Source organism: Pangasianodon hypophthalmus, chromosome 12, assembly GCF_027358585.1.
Source record: "Pangasianodon hypophthalmus isolate fPanHyp1 chromosome 12, fPanHyp1.pri, whole genome shotgun sequence".
NCBI lineage: Eukaryota > Metazoa > Chordata > Actinopteri > Siluriformes > Pangasiidae > Pangasianodon > Pangasianodon hypophthalmus.
The window spans coordinates 12,098,298-12,116,231 of NC_069721.1; the positions used below are offsets into that span (position 1 = coordinate 12,098,298).

At 39.7% G+C, this 17,934-nt stretch overlaps 2 protein-coding genes across 2 annotated transcripts; one reads left to right on the forward strand and one right to left on the reverse strand.

The window, feature by feature from the left end:
* Positions 1 to 1,776: 1,776 nt before the first annotated feature.
* On the reverse strand, positions 1,777 to 8,470 carry psmd11b (proteasome 26S subunit, non-ATPase 11b). The gene is made up of 13 exons (XM_026915662.3): positions 8,311 to 8,470; positions 7,080 to 7,181; positions 6,443 to 6,639; positions 6,271 to 6,328; positions 5,794 to 5,988; positions 5,391 to 5,535; positions 4,390 to 4,450; positions 4,224 to 4,286; positions 4,005 to 4,130; positions 3,765 to 3,800; positions 3,500 to 3,551; positions 2,689 to 2,831; positions 1,777 to 2,525 (listed from the first exon to the last, which is right to left on the reverse strand). The coding sequence occupies exons 1-12, from the start codon at positions 8,399 to 8,401 to the stop codon at positions 2,689 to 2,691; spliced, it is 1,269 nt and encodes a 422-aa protein (XP_026771463.1). The 5' UTR covers positions 8,402 to 8,470; the 3' UTR covers positions 1,777 to 2,525.
* Positions 8,471 to 11,123: 2,653 nt separating this feature from the next.
* Positions 11,124 to 17,408, forward strand: cdk5r1b (cyclin-dependent kinase 5, regulatory subunit 1b (p35)). The gene is made up of 2 exons (XM_026914596.3): positions 11,124 to 11,780; positions 13,303 to 17,408. Exon 2 carries the CDS (start codon positions 13,534 to 13,536, stop codon positions 14,446 to 14,448), a length of 915 nt encoding a protein of 304 aa, XP_026770397.1. The 5' UTR covers positions 11,124 to 11,780; positions 13,303 to 13,533; the 3' UTR covers positions 14,449 to 17,408.
* The last annotated feature ends 526 nt before the right edge of the window (positions 17,409 to 17,934 follow it).

Sequence of the window (17,934 nt, forward strand, 5' to 3'; positions counted from 1 at the left end):
ATAACAGCACAACTTGGCGTGATTTCTTCCTAACTTAACAGATTTGTCCAAAAAAAAAAAAAAAAAAAAAAGGATCAGTTTTGACAGAAATTATGCTTTATCTGATATCTGGTAATATCAAGGGTAGTACCACTGTTAAAATAAATATGTGCCATGTCTATGATGACAATTGACCAAATGACATGTGAACTTTGATTTAATAAACTTCAAATTATGTATATGAGGAGGGAAAGGAGAAATAGTTTGGATGGTGTACACATATTTGCCACATTTATCTCAAACCTTTTTTTTTTTTTTATTATGTGATACACATTCATTTTCATTGAAAATGATAAGAAAAGAGTCAGTATTGATATTTTATGTCAGGACTGCTGATTAATTCCTAATTATGATTCTCTACAGGAAAAGGACACATAATGTTATGACTTGGCTCAGTAAGCAGTCATTAATTTTCATTTTCACTCAAGGCTCTAGGAGATTGGATTTTCCCCATCCAGAATAGCATCAGTAGTGATTTGGAAGAAAGTAGGTTTTATCTCCCTCCTCTGCTGGGCTTCTACACACACTAAGCAATGACCAGGCAGTACTCAGACTGGACTGGGTCTAATGATGAAGAACTGAGACATTCATATGCTAAATAAGTACATCCACCCTCACACCAGCAAAATTTATGGAGCCCTCAGGTACATATTAGAGCGAGGTCAACTGCCACACAAAAGATACTAAAAATCAAATGCTGTTTTAGAAATACAAATGTTTAGCCACTGTGTGTGGGCTTTCCAACTCTGTTCAGATGTTTATGACCAGAAATAGCAGAAATGATTTATTTGAGGTCATCTAAACACTAGATACACTGAGTGACTGTAGGTCAGAAAGAACCACTTGCACATTTGATACTGATTTAATTGTGAAACAAGTGTTTGTGTTGGTAAATCGCAAATAGAGGTGATCTGATTACATACAAGAGCTAGACAACCAAAGGAGGAAAGAGAAACCAAACTGTTCAGTGCTTTGTACAAAATAATGCAAAATCTCTCCCGCTGGTCTGATCCTACTCTGCTCATGTGGTTTATTATGAGTGCATACATGATAGTATGGACGTAGTTCCTTCTTGGCTTTTGAGAAGAATAAAGCAAAATAAGGCAAAATCATCTAGTTTAGGCAGCATGATATAGAAGCTGTTTGCTTCAGGTCAAATTTCCACTGTCTACCATTGTCATGTCAAAGGCCTGTATTTATGCTTATACTGTTTACCACACAGGAAAAATAAAGTCTTCCACACAAAGGTAAAATGTTAATTGGTATATTCATCAGTAACCACATGTTTAGTAGTCATGTTTTTCTTTACAAAAAAAAAAAACTGAAATAATTAAAATGCACATCCCAATAGAGAGTGAGCAAAGTGAGCAAATCAATTCCTAACACCTCCTTCGAAGTGAATTTTTTTTTTTTTTTTTTTTTTGGCGATTTGCATTCCAGGATATCTACAAGTATTCATTCACACCTTACCATTTTTAGGTACAAAAGCAAGCATGAACTTCCCAAAGTATAAAATATCCAAATAAATCACAGAGACATGCAAGAAATCTTAACCTGGAAAAAAAAAAAAAAAATTCTGTAAAATAACGTATTGTCAGGCCTGTGCTGCTCCTGCAACACGAAGCATAAATCAAAGATCGAGATCCGTGTTTTAACACATGGGAAAAATAATCTCAGAAAAATATCATTTGAATCCTGGTGAAATTACACTGTGTGTTTTAGAAGGAGCTTTTATAGTTCAGTGGAATAAAAAGAAATTTATTTCTACTGCAGTCAAACGTTAGCATTTGTAATGCTTTTTTCATAACAGGACAACTCTAGGGTGCTTAATACAGCAAACATGTTTATAGATTTTAAAGACAATGTGTATAATGAAAAGTATACTGCCAGAGCAAATGTTAAACTGTATAATACATAATCTGAACAAAATGGCTGAGACTGTCTGACTGCTGGCAACTGTGCTTGCTACAGAACTATCTAAGGCCCTAACCATGCAAATGTAATAAATGCCTGGTTATGTCACTTCCTAATGGTATCTTCCTGCACGCAGGATAATATATGTTCCCATGAGGACTAATGGAGACAGCCACAGTTACCCACAGTTCCCCCTTTACCCACAGTGAGGTCAGTATTGCACCTTAAGAGGCTGTAACTTAAACCGTAGAAGAGTTATACAATGCTATACGGTGACTTTATGAGACTTTATTGTAGTTGTACAATATTCCCTGATGGCCATGTTGGCCGATGAGAGATACATCGGGGAGGAAAAAACCATCAAAATTAAGAAGAGAAGGATGAAATTGTCCATTGAAAGAGGAGTTAAAAACTCAGTTGGAACAAGTGAATCCCGTTGAAATTTGTGATTCTTACTCTATATTGTCCCTTCTCGCCTTGACAAAAAAAGGTTCCACATGTTGGCCACACACACATGCAGACATACACTCACACACATCCACTCTGCAGAGCAGCATCCTTTTGTGTTTGTTCTGCAAGAGAGACAGAAGAAAATAATTACTAATTCAAACCACAGGTCAAAAGACAAATAAAGCACCTTACAACTCACCATCATTAACAGTTTAAATATCTATAGCTCAGAGCTTTATAAATCTGTGGATGCAAAAATGGAAGTGCAATTACTCTGAAGCATACCTATGTCAACTTCTTAGCTTTGTTGTACAGTGAGTCCACAACTTTGCTCATGTTCTGGATGGTTTCGAGGGCTGCCTCATAGGTCTTATCAACAGGAGGCTCCTCGAATATGATCAGGACTCCCTCACCTTGGTCAAGGATGCCTACAATAAAGAGACAGAGCCACACAATGCTAGGGAGTGGTTACACTGGCAAAAAGTTTGTGGACACCTGACAATCACACCCATAGGTGCTTTATGAACATCTCATTCCAGATTTAGTCCCCTTTGCTGTTATACTCTCCACAGTTTGGGGAAGACTTTCCACTAGATTTTGGAGCGTGGATGTGTGAATTTGCCCATTCAGCCATACGAGCATTAGTGAGATCAGGCATTGATGTCAGGCGAGGAGGCCTGGGGTGCAGTCAGTGTTTCAGTTCATTCCAAAGGTGTTCAGTGGGGTTGAGGTCAGGGCTCTGTACAGGCCACTCGAGTTCTTCTACTGCAACCTTCACACACCCTGACTTTATAGACCTTGTTTTGTGCACAGGGGCATTGTCATGCTGGAACAGGTTTGGGACTCTTAGTTCCAGTGAAGGATAATCTTAATGCTACAGCATACAAAGACATTGTAGACAATTTTGTGCTTCCAACTTTGTGGCAACAGTTTGGGGAAGACCCACACATGGGTGTGATGGTCAGGTGTCCACAAACTTTTGGCCATATTGTATGCGGCAATAATATGTATGCGGCAATAATAACCACTGTAACAACTAGGTTAGCTCAATCCTTTATAAATACCCCCACAGTTAGGATGAAATCGAATGACTTACCATGAAATTTCTTGTCCAGGATCATTTGCGACAGCTTTCTCTCAACATCACCCTGTAAGACAAAACAATTAAGCACCCAGGTTTATAACATCAAAAGGTTTGGTTACATGTCAGCTTAGTTTATTAGCAGGTTCTGATGTCTCATCACATCACTAATTGGCACGTGTCTCTTGTGTTAGTGAAGTAATTGAGTCTATTATGAATTCAAAAAAGTAAAAATGAGAAGAATAAATTCCATATGACCCAAGCTACACAAGTAACTTACCTTTGAGAGTTTGATGAGATCTGATATGTGTGTTATCTAGAAAATAAAACAAAATAAGACCATCAGAGTCAAAAGCCAATAAAGCCAAACAATCTAATAAAAACAGCATTACACAGTTTTTTTTTGTTTTTAAGTTACACCAACAATACTACTGCAGAAGCCGTTTCATTAACCTGACAAATGTGCTTATATTATGTGTGGTTTAGTTTGTTTGGTTATTGTTTAGGATGTGTGCACTACCTGTACTCTGGAGAAGGGCTCAATGACCCGGATAAGGTTCTGCTCCAGAAGGTTGTCATAGAGTTTGGCCAGGTGTGTGTTGATGATGGGATCATCTCTCAGCTCTTTCGTGTACTCAGTCAGCGCCTTCATGAGTGGACATGCACAAGAAACAAGCTTAGGCAATAAACGAAAGATGGAAAACTTGAATTTGCCTATGTAAGCTTCAGCAAGTCTCACCTTTTCAAAGTCTGCTAATGATCTGTTCTTGCTGGCTTGCGCTACACACTTTAGTGCATCTGTCTGTTATAGATAAGGCAGAAAAGAAGTAGTACACACTTTGTACACATACAGGAAAACAATCCTCACACAAACCACTCGAATATGGGCATGAAACAAGGCTTACTTGTCTCCCGGCATAACGCAAGGCCAGTTTGCCACTGATCAAGGCTTGGACTTCCTCCGGCCTGGAAACAAAGTGAGATTTTCAGGAGTGTGTACTGACCTCAGTTTGCCCACTAACAGCATGATGCTACATTCACACTAGTGAGCAACAAGTCGTTCATCACACTGGTAGCTCGTCTCTTATGGATGTGTACCAGCACTGGTGTCACTTGGGGGCATGCACTGTTCAGCAGGTTTTTCTTGATGTTAAATGGTAGTAATGATATTAAAACTTTCACTAAATAGTGAAACCGGTTGTTTGATTTACATGTCACATGCTAGGCTTCGTAGGCAGAGTAGCAAAGGAAGTTAACTGCACTAGCTATAATCACTCACCAGAGGCACCAAATGACCTCTGCTACTTTCTTCCAAGCTCTACATTACACATTTAATGAGAGCTTGTCTATAACAGGATAGTTTTTCTTTCATTTTTCTGAGTCACAGAGTACATTAGGAATTAAGGTTGCAAAGCATTGAACTGAAGAAATGTCACTTGCCATTGGATTGGTTGAATCAATCATTTGAGGTAATTGGTTTGATTTGTCGCTGTACTGCACCATACATAATTGGCAAATAATTGAAAAAAAATCTCAATTTAATTGGCACTTGCCACTTTCTGCAGTCACTGAAATCATGGCTCTGTGTTGTGCATGTACACAGAAAATGAATGGTCCCCTGTCACTTTGTCATGTGGTAGTGTGCATGTAGGGTGAGCTATCACTGCTCAGGAGTAAATACTTCCAGTCTGTGTGTGAAAATCTCTTCCAGTATCAGTTTCTATGCTTTTTCTACTAATAGATTGATCGCACTGCTGAAATGGCCATTATTTACACAATGTATGTACCTGCAAATAATCTAGTGTTACCTAATAGAACCTTACATAACAAAAACATTACTGAAGAGAGGACAAAACATACAATTTAGACTCTTAAGAGAGCATCTACAAGCTGCTCTTTTACTTACGAGTTGAGCATGATTTTGCAGAGAAGCATGTATTTCAGCGCAGTGATGGCCCTGGGACTGTCGATGGAATCATAGCCTTCAAAAGCCTCAAAGAAGTAAGAATATGCTGTCTTCCAATCCTTCTCTTCAGCAGCATGGATAATGCCTACAGAACATACAAACACCTCATGTTAGAGATAATACAGAATTCTTACCGTCTGTTATTAGCCCTAGCAAAATTAAATTACTCAAACATAACTGACAGCAATATTGGTGAGCTGAGCTAAAATTAGCTAATTAACTAATCCTAGATGCGGTGTTACTAAGCCATGGGTTTACAAGGTTTAATATTTACAATGTTCAACCATGTACAATATTTACAATGTTCAACCATGACACTGGGCAGTATGTGTTTAAGACTCGCCTGATTGCATGTCCAAAGCTGCCTGAAGTTTGGGTGGACAGTAGATGGCATTGGCTGTGGTCCTGGCAGAGGTAAGGGCAGCTCTGGCCTTGGGCAGGTTACTGAGCGCATGATAGGTTTTACTCTCAAGCAGCTGGACTTCCACAAGTAAAGCTTTGTCATCCATCTTCTTTAGCTCCTGGAGTAACTGGGAGCCTGTAGAACAATTCAACAGATTATCCAACATATCCTTGCATCTAATTAAAATCGATTCTCAATCACTTCTCAATTCATTGACACACCAGTTTTGCAAGGACAATATATTTATTCATTCTTTACAATGCATCAGCTCCATTATTCATAACTAATGTTATGAAACTTGAATCATAGAAGGAGGAAGAGTGGTAATATGTAATGCCCAAGTGCAAATGAAACAAAATCAGTGCTTCAGACAAACTGCACTGAGGAAAAAAAGGAACTTTCTGTAAAATAACTCACCCAACTGCAAAGCCTCCTGGTACCGCTTAGTGTCGAAATAAAGTGAGATCAAACGAGCCTATTGGACAAAAATGATGCATCACACCTGAGTATCATTTTCTCACTTTCTTACAATACTGCTCATCCATGCAGCCTCTCTAAATGTCAAAGTGTATACAGCAAACATAGTTACCTCAAGAGCCTGTCGGAGGAATGTTCTCTTCTCAGCTTTGGCCCACTCAATGCATTCCAGACACAGCTCAACCTCCTGTCCTGTGGCTGCCTCCATATCCAGGAAAAGATCCAACAGAGAGCGCACCAGTCGTGCCGCCTTTGCCTTGCTTATGGAGATCAGGAAAGGTCTGACAAACTTCAGGAGCCCTCCAAGCTCTGGAAAGACAAATTATAACATCATGGTGATGTGTGTGATAGGATCAAACAAGGGGTCTTAATGCTAACTACGGTTGTGCCAATCCAACAAACTGAGTCCTGACACTGGCCTGAAACACTGGAACTCGATCAGACCCAGCTTTTTGCAAATCTGATCTACTAAAGTATTTTATGGCGTAAACACATATTGACTGACAACACAAATCATGACACAACCTGTCTTAAATCAGTGCTGACATTTTGTACAACCTGGCATCAGAAGCTTTCCGAGAGTCGGCTTAGTTACTGTGACAGTGTCAGTTTCAGCCAATATACAGTGATCGGACACTGGTATTATCACTAATGCTAACACATCATGAAAACTACTAACAATGGGATTGATGTCCAGGGTTGTTGTAACACAAATGATTACAGGTTGATTACAGGATGAAGAATCTTACCTGCAGCTTGTCCTGTCTTAGCCAGGAGAGTGCCAAGCTCCAGGATGCTCTGCTCTTTGACACGTACTGCCTCTTCATCATCCTGCTGAACATCTCGCCTGACTGAGGAAACATCAGGCACAGATTAGGTGCTTACAGTCATTGTATACAAGGCTGAAAGAGTGAAACTACAGTAACCTGTCTGCACACAACTTTAGCACACCTAGAACTTCGGTAGCGATAAACGCTAAAACATAAAAGAGCACAAAGAAGCTGTGTTTAAGGTGCTGTACTGTAAGAGAACCACAGTTCAGCTACTGAGCAAAAACCTTAACTATTGGTTTTTTTTTTTTTTATTAAAATTTCAACCAAACTTTTGAATTTGGAAATGCAAGTTAAAATCGAGAAACTGGATTAAGATAAGACACAGCAATCCTCTAGTCTGTTAATGTTAGTTAGCTAGATATTCAGTTAGCTAGTTCATTCAGTGACATTAGCATTAGCTAGCTAATATCTACTTTACCGTCTTAATATAGTTTATGCGAAAGAATTAGAATGACTTTTTCTAGAAACATCTTAAACTCCATGTACTCACATTACCATGACAAACTATTATCATAAACTAAGGTCTAAAGGCAGGCAACATACCTAAGCACACAAAGATAGTCAGCTATCTTACTAATGAACGGTAAACTTTAACTAAACCGCTGACTAACGCTCGCTGTAGAAGCGGCATTAACATTAACCGCTACTGTCTAATCTAAAATGGTAGCTAGGAAGCTAACTCGCTAGCTAGCTAGCTAGCTAGCTAAATCAGAACGCGAGAACATCCTCTGTCTTTCTCTAAACCCGGGTGCACCACAAGTTGATTAACTAGCTAATGTCTGGCTAATGTGATTTCACCTGGACACCCAGCCAAGTCATGGGAACAACACCACTGTTAGAAATAAAAGCTTTTAGAATTATGTAACTGAACGGTTTGCTCTTTTGCTTTCCCATTACACAGCTAAATATCATCTCTGTCATCGCGGCCTTGACCAGTGCGAGGCTGGTTAGCATAGCAGGCTAAGCTAATGTGGTGTACATGGCTGGTGAAGCAGGCTAGCCAGTTAGCATGATTAGAGCGGCTACACAGTGCAGTGAGTCAGCACCGCGGCAGCCGGCTCACGCCTGGGGAAAGACTGCCACACAACCGCTAGCACACATCTTACTGAAAACACTCAGATAGTGAAAAACACCCGAAACGGCTTACCTATTGAATGTAAAATATCGATAGAAGCGTTTCGATCCGTACTAATAAGAGACTGAGCTCTCTGAAACTCAACCACTGCCGCGGCTGCCATCTTCCCTATTCAAAACCTACCTACCCACAAGCCCTTGCGCACAGCACCACAAATATGTAGTCAAATAGGAGCGAGAGCATTGTGGGGCTTGCAGTGCCGCGTGGTTTCCCATCGGCTCTGCTCCTCCTCGCGCCGTATTATAATCTAAATATCAGAATATAAGTCATGCAGATTTCCCTGCCACGATAGAAGGCATTTTATTCCGGCTTCTGAGCACTGTGAGGTCGGAATTATATGAGTTTGTCCAGGTTTTTACAAATGCATTACATAGCACACTGTGGTACCAATTAATGATGTACAGCAGGGGTTCACAAACTTTTTGCAGCCAAGACCTCTATTCCACAGAATTTATTATAGGAACATAGTCCAACTATCTATTCAGATATTTGGCTCATTAAATTATATGTGTACAATAATAGTTAGACTAACTGTTAGAGCCATAGAGTTTTCTATTTCTGAGCTTTGCACTCACAGAACACATTTTTATTAAAACTGTCATTACATTTAAAATTGACATCATTTATAGACCTACTTGTTTTTTAGTTAAGGGTTTAGATTAAACCCACTCAATCCAAAGTGACTATAATAACTCAATAGCATACAGTATATCAGATGTGCTTGCATATCCCAATGTGCATTCTGTGCAGAGAAATTTATTATTATTTTCCCTGCACTGTATTGTCCTGCATTATTTGCACTTTATGTCTTATGTGTCTTTTGTGGTGTACATGTCATATGTGCCTTGTGTGTCTTTGCTTTTTGTAATGTTTACACAGTTCAGTTCACTGCAAGAATTACACACTGTATAATTCTCTGTATGTGACATATAAAGAACTTAAACTCAGACTCAATAATAAATTTCCAGATGATTTCCACAACTGGAAAAATAAATAAATAAATAAAAATTATAATGTTCAAAGGCCCACTGACTTTTCTTTATGGCTCACTGGGAGTGAACTCACTTTGAGTACCACAGATGTATAGGACTAAACAACTTTTGCAGAATATCTCATTTGTTTACTTGTACAAAATGAATGGTTTCAATATTCTACTCTCTAGTTCCTAATTGTTAAAAAAAAAAAAAAAAAAAAAAAGCTTACAAACAGTCTTAGGGAAAAATATTAAATGTAGAAAAACATTAAGTGTAAGTGTCCTTTCACTTGTCTTTCTGGAGAAACCCTTCAAGGTTCTTTAGTGTGTTTCACTACAAGAGAATAACTGCTTAAAAAAAAGCTACGAATCCTTAGAACCCTTAAGGAAGCCTTTATGAATGTATGACACATTAAGTCTGTATGAAATACACAGTGTCATAGACATTAATCTGAGGTCAGAGTTGAAGTTGGGGTGATTAGTGTGGGGTTGTATCAGGGGTGGAAGCTGCCACCCTGTGCCACCCATGTGGCTCCTGTTTTAGGATCATGATGGCTTATAGTCTGAGCATATATATGATATTAACTCTAAATAGTTTATTATGAATGGCCATGTTCAATCTCAACAGCAAGCAGTGTTACAGTGCAGTGCAGCAGGGCTAACAGCAGGTCCCGGGTTCCATAGAGCCTTACAGGAAGGTCTTATGAGCTCCACATGGGAATAATCACGTGATTAATATGTGAAAATTACAAAAAAAATTTGTAATTTTTTTCCCCCACATGTGACTGTTTTCAAAAGATTTATTCATTTTCACATTTGATTTTGCACATGACTCATTTATTTCGCAAGTGATTTTTCACAATTTATTTTCTTACACATTTTTCACATGGTTTATTTATTTTCAAAGAAGAGGTTTTTTTTTCACATGATTAATTTATTTTCACATGTGAATTTCTCACACAAATCATTTATTACAGGAACATAGTCCAATTGGCTCATTTAAATGTGTAGAATAATAGTTAGACTAACTGTTAGAGCCATAGAGCTTTCTATTCCTGAGCTTTGCACTCACAGAAAACAGTTTTATTAAAACTGTCATTAGATTTAAAGTTGACATCATTTATAGACCTGCTTGTTTTTTAGTTAAGGGTTTAGATTAAACCCACTCAATCCAAATGACCAATCACGTTATTTCTTTCATATGGTTCATTTATTTTTCACATGTAGGACATTTTGTTTATTTATTCACATAGTGTCACGTGTTCACTTGAGTTCACGTGTGCAGTTTCAGGACAGACAGCATGCTGAATTTCACTTTCACCTGATCACATATTACTCACATGTCAAACCCGTGTATGTGAAATGTGATTTATTTCCGGGAGGGAACCAGCTGTTCAGAAGTGAAATGACAGCACTGAAGGCATGGTGTTAGAGCAGATGAGGATGTTGGAGGGTTTTGGTTAAGCTCTCTGTGCTGTGTGTGGGAGGAGCTGTGTGAGAGCAGGAGCAGGGGCAGGGCGCAGAGAGGCGCTCCATCACTGCTGTACAGCACAACGCTGAGGAGAAGCTCGGACCAATAGCATGACACCCCCCAGCGCTCCCCCCTCCAGCCCCCCCCCAACCCCCCCCCCCCCCCCCCCCCCCCCCCCCCCAAACCCCCCACACACACACACACACACACACACACACACACACACGGAGAAAGACAGAGAGAGAGAGAGCTGCTTCATCCCTCCATCTCTCCATCTCTGACCCCCCCCCCAACACACACACACACACACACACAAACATAAACACACACACACACACACAGAGAAAGAGAGAGAGAGCTGCTTCATCCCTCCATCTCAGCATCTCTGACCAACACAAACACACACACACAGAGAGAGAGAGAGAGAGAGGGCGAGAGAGAGCTGCTTCATCCCTCCATTTCAGCATCTCTGACCAACACAAACACACACACACAGAGGGAAAGAGAGAGCACTGCTTCATCCCTCCATCTCAGCATCTCTGACCCACACACACACACAGAGAGAGAGAGAGAGAGCGCTGCTTCATCCCTCCATCTCAGCATCTCTAACCGACACACACACACACACACACACACAGAGAGAGAGGGAGAGAGAGAGAGAGAGAGATAGCACTGCTTCATCCCTCCATCTCGGCATCTCTAACCGACACAGAGAGAGAGAGAGAGAGAGAGAGAGAGGGAGAGAGAGAGGCAAAAGCACTAGAGCACATCACAGACTGCATGCCCACACCTCTGGCAAGACTGACGGATTCTCCTTGTTTTTATTTTTGTTGTTGTTGTTGTTGTTGTTAACGCCATTTTCTTTTTGGATTCGTTTTTTAAATACGTTATTCGTACTTTTTATTTCTTTATTTTAAAACGCATTTCTTGATATGGTTGTTCGAGTCTTCCCTTGATGCGCAGCGTATTACAGGATATACAGAAGCAGCCATTACTGCAGCTCGTGTTTTCTCACACCGTGGAGAGGAACATCGTGCGGTGAGTACAATGAATCTCCTCATGGATCCCAGCTATAGCGAGATCAGAAGATCAGACATGAAGATCAGACATGGAGATCAGACATGAAGAGGATGAAGTGTAAAAATGATCGATCATAATCTGTTAGATTAATAGCCCGATTTATGTAAATGTGCTTCTGTTTGATTTCACTGCCTTCACTGTAAACATGGGCTGGTTGAAATATTCCTGAATACAGATGGTTAATGAGATGTGAAGAAAAACATATAGGAGGAAAGGGAATATCCGCAGGCCTACACCCATCAGAGGATGGTTTTATGAGCTCTGCACATTTTCAGAACCTTGGACAGCCGCATCACATCCCGCATCGCCCTTTCCTCAGTTCATCAGTTACTCATAAACATCACATTACTGACAAAATGCTGCATCTTGTAATGCAACAGATTATCTAGCAAAATAGGAGAAATCCAGAGCTGCGTATTCCTGAGAGCAGATGTAGTCGATCTCTGCTGCAGAACAGATCGATTTATCACTTATCTTCAGCTTTACCCCCTTCATCCAACAGGAATATTCTACGTATTGTACATCGTTGGGGTTTTCCACATCTGTAATGTCAACAGCTGTCCATAATAAGTAAACCATATAGTCTGTTTTTGTAATCAAAAATTTTCATTTTTACAGTTATGGCTTTTGCAAAATAGCAGTTAAGGGTTTGTATTAAGCCTACAAACTACTTTCTGATTAATATGCCTAGTACATGTGAAATACAGGCTACAACATGGCAGATAAAGGGGATCCTCCATTATGATGGTATTTCATAATGGTGAAAAACACCAAAGAGACAATGAGATTTTATCTGACAATTTATTTTAAAAAATTGCCTCAACAACAACAACAACAACAACAACAACAACAATAATAATAATAATAATAATAATAATAACAGTTATTGTTGGTGGATTTTATGGTGTGGCAGAGGACATTTAATATTTCTTAGTTGTACCAATTACTAAGGTAGATCTGCATTAGAATCACAATGTTCAGATACATGGATTTGTTCTTGGTGCAGATGTCAGCATAAATACCAATATAAAGAATTTGCTGTGCAGAAATACAAAAATATAACTTAAAAATACATATATACATAGTGAGTAGTGAGTCAGCAATTATTTGATCCTTCGTACTATTTAATGGCTTTTTATTCTGAGCATGATATCTTAGATTTGGTATCTGTTACACATTTAGGCCCAGCACTGGCAAAGACAAAAACAACCCAGTGATGACTTATAGTTGCATTGTGTTTAAGTGTTAAGCAGTTGTGCACACAATATCTTACCTTAGATCAATAAAAAATTATGGCTGATGGTATGGGTATGGCTACACATGTAAAAAAAAAAAAAATAAATAAAATAATTCAATAACAATGATAGTATTCTTCCACTGAAAAACTAGAGAAATGCAACCTAGCATAACAGAATAAAATAATAAAATTGCATAGTGTGTATGTGAACACTTAATGAAATTTAAACTTAATTTCCTACAGGGAGTGGAGTAAAAGAATTCTGGAAGAAGGAAAGAGCTCCTTCAGTCATTCTCCACCCAGACACCATTGTTGTCTAGGCTGAGCACCAGTTCATATTTTGATGCTGACCTTACACTAAGCCTGGTGTCTGGGTCTCCATTTTTGGAAGCAGTGAGGCAAGATCCTCAGCTCCAGTACCAGGCATATTCTGTGCATTTGCTGTGAGGACTCTGCACATCCATCTCTGGCATCATGGGAACCGTCCTGTCGCTCTCTCCCAGCTACCGGAAGGCTGCCCTGTTTGAGGATGGTCCAGCCACAGTGGGCCCCTACACGGCTGTTCAAAACAGCAAGAACGCCAAAGACAAGAATTTGAAGCGTCACTCGCTCATCAACGTGTTACCGTGGAAGCGGATAGTAGCTGTCTCGACCAAGAAAAAGGGTTCTAAGAAGGTGCAGCCCAATACGACATACCAGAACAACGTCACTCATCTGAACAATGAGAACTTGAAGAAGTCACAGTCCTGTGCCAACCTCTCCACATTCACCCAGGAGCAGTCAAGCCCATCCAACCAAGGCTCTAAAAGCTCTAACAATGTGGCCTCATCTGTCAAGAAAGCACCCTTGTCCAACTCTAGTGTGGCTCCTGGCACGCCCAAGAGGGTGATCGTTCAGGCCTCAACCAGTGAGCTGCTGCGCTGCCTCGGTGAATTCCTGTGCCGGAGGTGCTACCGGCTCAAGCACCTTTCTCCTACTGACCCAGTGTTATGGCTGCGCAGCGTGGACCGTTCCCTGCTGCTGCAAGGCTGGCAGGACCAAGGTTTCATCACACCAGCTAACGTTGTCTTTGTTTACATGCTCTGTCGAGATGTGGTCTCTTCAGAACTAGCCACAGAACATGAGCTGCAGGCAGTGCTTCTTACCTGTCTCTACTTGTCCTACTCCTACATGGGCAATGAAATCTCCTATCCTCTCAAGCCATTCCTGGTGGAAAGCTCAAAGGAGACCTTCTGGGACCGCTGCCTGTCCATAATCAACCTGATGAGTGCCAAGATGCTGCAGATCAACTCAGACCCACACTACTTCACCCAGGTGTTCGCAGACCTCAAGAACGAGAGCCAGAAGGAAGAGGAGAGGAGCCGTTTACTCATTGGGCTAGACCGGTGAGGGAACGCTGAAGAGTATAAAGTGGGATCGCACCCTAGTCTGGCATTTTTGAATGGGATTCCAAAAGTTTTAGTAGACAGCAGTCTCTATATTATGAGAATGCATTTAATATGTATGAAATCTATACAAATTTACCCTTTTCAAGGTACGACTGATCATTACTACTTTCAGATGTTGACAAAACTACTGAATTTTAACAATTTGATCTTAAAGTTCCACCAGGTTTGTATATGATGAAGGTTCAGGGCAGATATGCCAGACCTGGGTGCACCCAAGTAGTCTTGTATGATTAATATTTAAATTCACCCACAAAAAAAGACATCAAGAAGATCAAAAAACAGAAAAACACGACAAAGAAAACATTAGGAATAGGAACATCAATTTAAGTATGAATGTGTAGAAGCCTGACCGGCCACAGAGTACTGGAGATGTGTACTGCCTTTTGTGTAATGGTGTCTTACCAGACTGGTTCGCTGCAGACAGTGAGGACTGAGACTGTGACTACGAGGCAGAGGACATCACACCCACACTGCAGCCACGCTGTTGGATGCTCATTAAATAACACACACTTTGGCTTTAGTAGCAGTATGTATAAATATGTCTTGTGATGACAATAAGGAGAAGGGGAGCTCCAGTGATACATATATTTTATCGATGAATTTTGACATTGTGGCAGCACTGCACAGCGGGGTGGAAGGTGGAAGGTGTTAGGCACACCGCTGTAAAAGGCCTACTTTATTTTCATCAATATGGATTTAAGTTCTACTCTGCAGTGCAACTCTGGGGCTCTATCCATTGATTTACTTGTTTCTTTTTTACTTGGAAATGTAACCGGATGCATGTGTGCCATGCAATTTTGTATGGTGTTTTGAGGGTAAAAATGTTTTATTTATTTAATTCCATTGAATCTTTAGAACCAACTGCATCTGCAATTAGGGAATGCCTTTTTTTTTTTAATCAAAGTGTAAGTTTATTTAGCTATGCTTGCTACAGTGAGCCATGATTGTACAAAGTATCTTTTGTTGTTTTGTGTCACATTGTGTCACTGTCTAGTTGGGCAACGATCCATATAGACAAAAAAAAAGCTTAATGTAAATTTTGCAAAACCAGTGCCATACCTTTGATGAAAATCATGTAGGTCTAAAAAAATACACCAAAGGGGGGCAATCTTTGAAATGGTTCATTAATTCTAAGTAAGAATATCTATTCAGTCTTAATTTATTGTTGTTTATTTATTCTCTTAGCACATCCATTGTATTTAAAAGTTTATTAATGTATTGTATAAATGACTAGTACAATGGCTACTTTCACGTGTAGCATTTAGACGTAGGTGATTTGTGGTAAACCTGGTTACCTTTGGTGGAAATGAAGATTGTGGGTGATGCGTTTTGAAGGATTTAGTTAAGGATATTCCATCTAAGAGCTTCATCCATATCCATTGACAAATCTGAGTATCACCAAGGGTATTCATCTGTGCAACAAGGAGACGCTGTTGGTTTCAGCCTATAAATACCTGAGACCATTCTTCCTCTGCTGAGATGTACCACATTTTTAATAAAACAACAGGTAGAAGAGATAATCATTTACAGACAGTCTAGTTCTGGCATTTTATGTCACGTAACATCACCATGGATGATGAACGAACACCTGAGAGAGTGATTGATTCATGCACTCATAAGCCAAATATGAAGGAAATGGTCAAGGTGCGAATGTGTTTGATCCTCGTCCAGAATTTAAGAAGAATTTTTTAAAAATCTGACATGGATCTTTAGGCATGATATCACTGAATGAAACAGTTGATCACAGGCGAATACTTAATTAATGTAATAATAATAAATAATGTTATGAATTAGTTCTAAATATGAATAACTGACATTGTCATCACGTCAGTTTTTTTTTATTAGGGCAGAAAAACCTTGCTGTAATTTTGGAACCTGCAGTTGCATTGTGATATTAGACTGAAACCTCAAAGTTGATCTTTCTATACATCTCAGCAGTAATCAATTACGCATGCTTTCTTTCAGTAGAATATTTCTTTACAGACATAGAAAAAGTGCTACTCATCATATAAGCACACATTGTCACATTTAGCTCTGTACAGTACGTTGTTCCATGTTGGCTATTTTCTCATGATATGATGGCTGAAGGCTGCCTCGAACCACTGAGACCTGAAGATGAATGGATGGAAGGGGAACTGTATGAATACATGCCCTTGCTGCTGCATTGCTATGTGTGACAGAGGGCATACTGGAATCGAGAGGAGAATGTGAGAGGTGGTTGTTAATGTGCAATGTGTGGATCAGATATTAAAGCCGAATAAGGACCATAAGGCCATAAAGACTTGCACTTTTCTCCAGATATTACTCTGGGAAAATTGAAGGGGCTTTCAAATCATAGGGACTAATACAGGGGAGTTCCCTTCACTGCCTGCTTGCCATCACTTACCACCGATCACAACAACGTGCCATTTTCCCCCCACTTACATCACTGGCTAGTCAGTTGTTAAAACTTAAAAAGAAAGAAACGAGAGAAAATTACGTCACTTTATTTCAGTATCTTGTCATATTTCTTTGTTGAACAAAAAAGAAACAGTGTTTCAAAACAAAAAAAGGAAAGGCTCTCTCAATGACTGCATGTGTGCGTGAGAGTGAGAGATCATTTGTATAGAAGAGTGTGTAAGGTATTTTTTTCCTATGGGGGCTGGGGACAATGTAAGGCAATGCTTTTAAGATGAGAAAACAACATGGACTGGTGGGTGGGCAGGGCACTGAACTGTTACAAGAACAATAGAAAAAGCTGTTGCTGTAATAGATTTTTTTTTTTTCAGTTCGGTTCTGCTTATTTTTATTTATTTTTGTACTGTGATGGAAAAAATGCACTGATCGTTAAAGATGCACAACTGTGTGGCTGTCATTATTTTTTTCTAAGTGTATTTCCTTCATTAAACTCTGTATTTATCAGCTCTTGAGTGGCACAACAGAAAAGAAGTTGCACTATAGTCGGGAGATCATGGGTTCAGATTCGGATGATGCCACAGCCGTCTGTGGCTAGGAGCCTATTGGCTGTGCTCTCTGGGTGAGAGAGATGGCATTAATCATTCCCCTGTCAATCACAGTGACACTAGTCAATCATGGGTGACTGTGAGCTCATGTATGCAGAAGAGGGTAAATAATGTCTACCTTTAAGTGTGTTACACTGCCCTGTGTCACAGCATGAGCAACAGTTGATGGAAAGATACAGTAGGCTGGCTTCACCTGTCTCAGAGGAATCATGTTTTAGCCCCACCCACCCTAGTAGTTGTCGTATCATAGGGGTGACCAAATTGACCAAATTAGGGAGGAAAATGTATTCTTCTACATTATATTATAGCTGCAGAAAACAATGTTCTGTATCATGTCTCAATAAGATACTATTACTTTTACATTTATTATGAATAGACAATGCTAATCCAGGTCTTTAGACTATGAACTAAAAATATATTTTCTT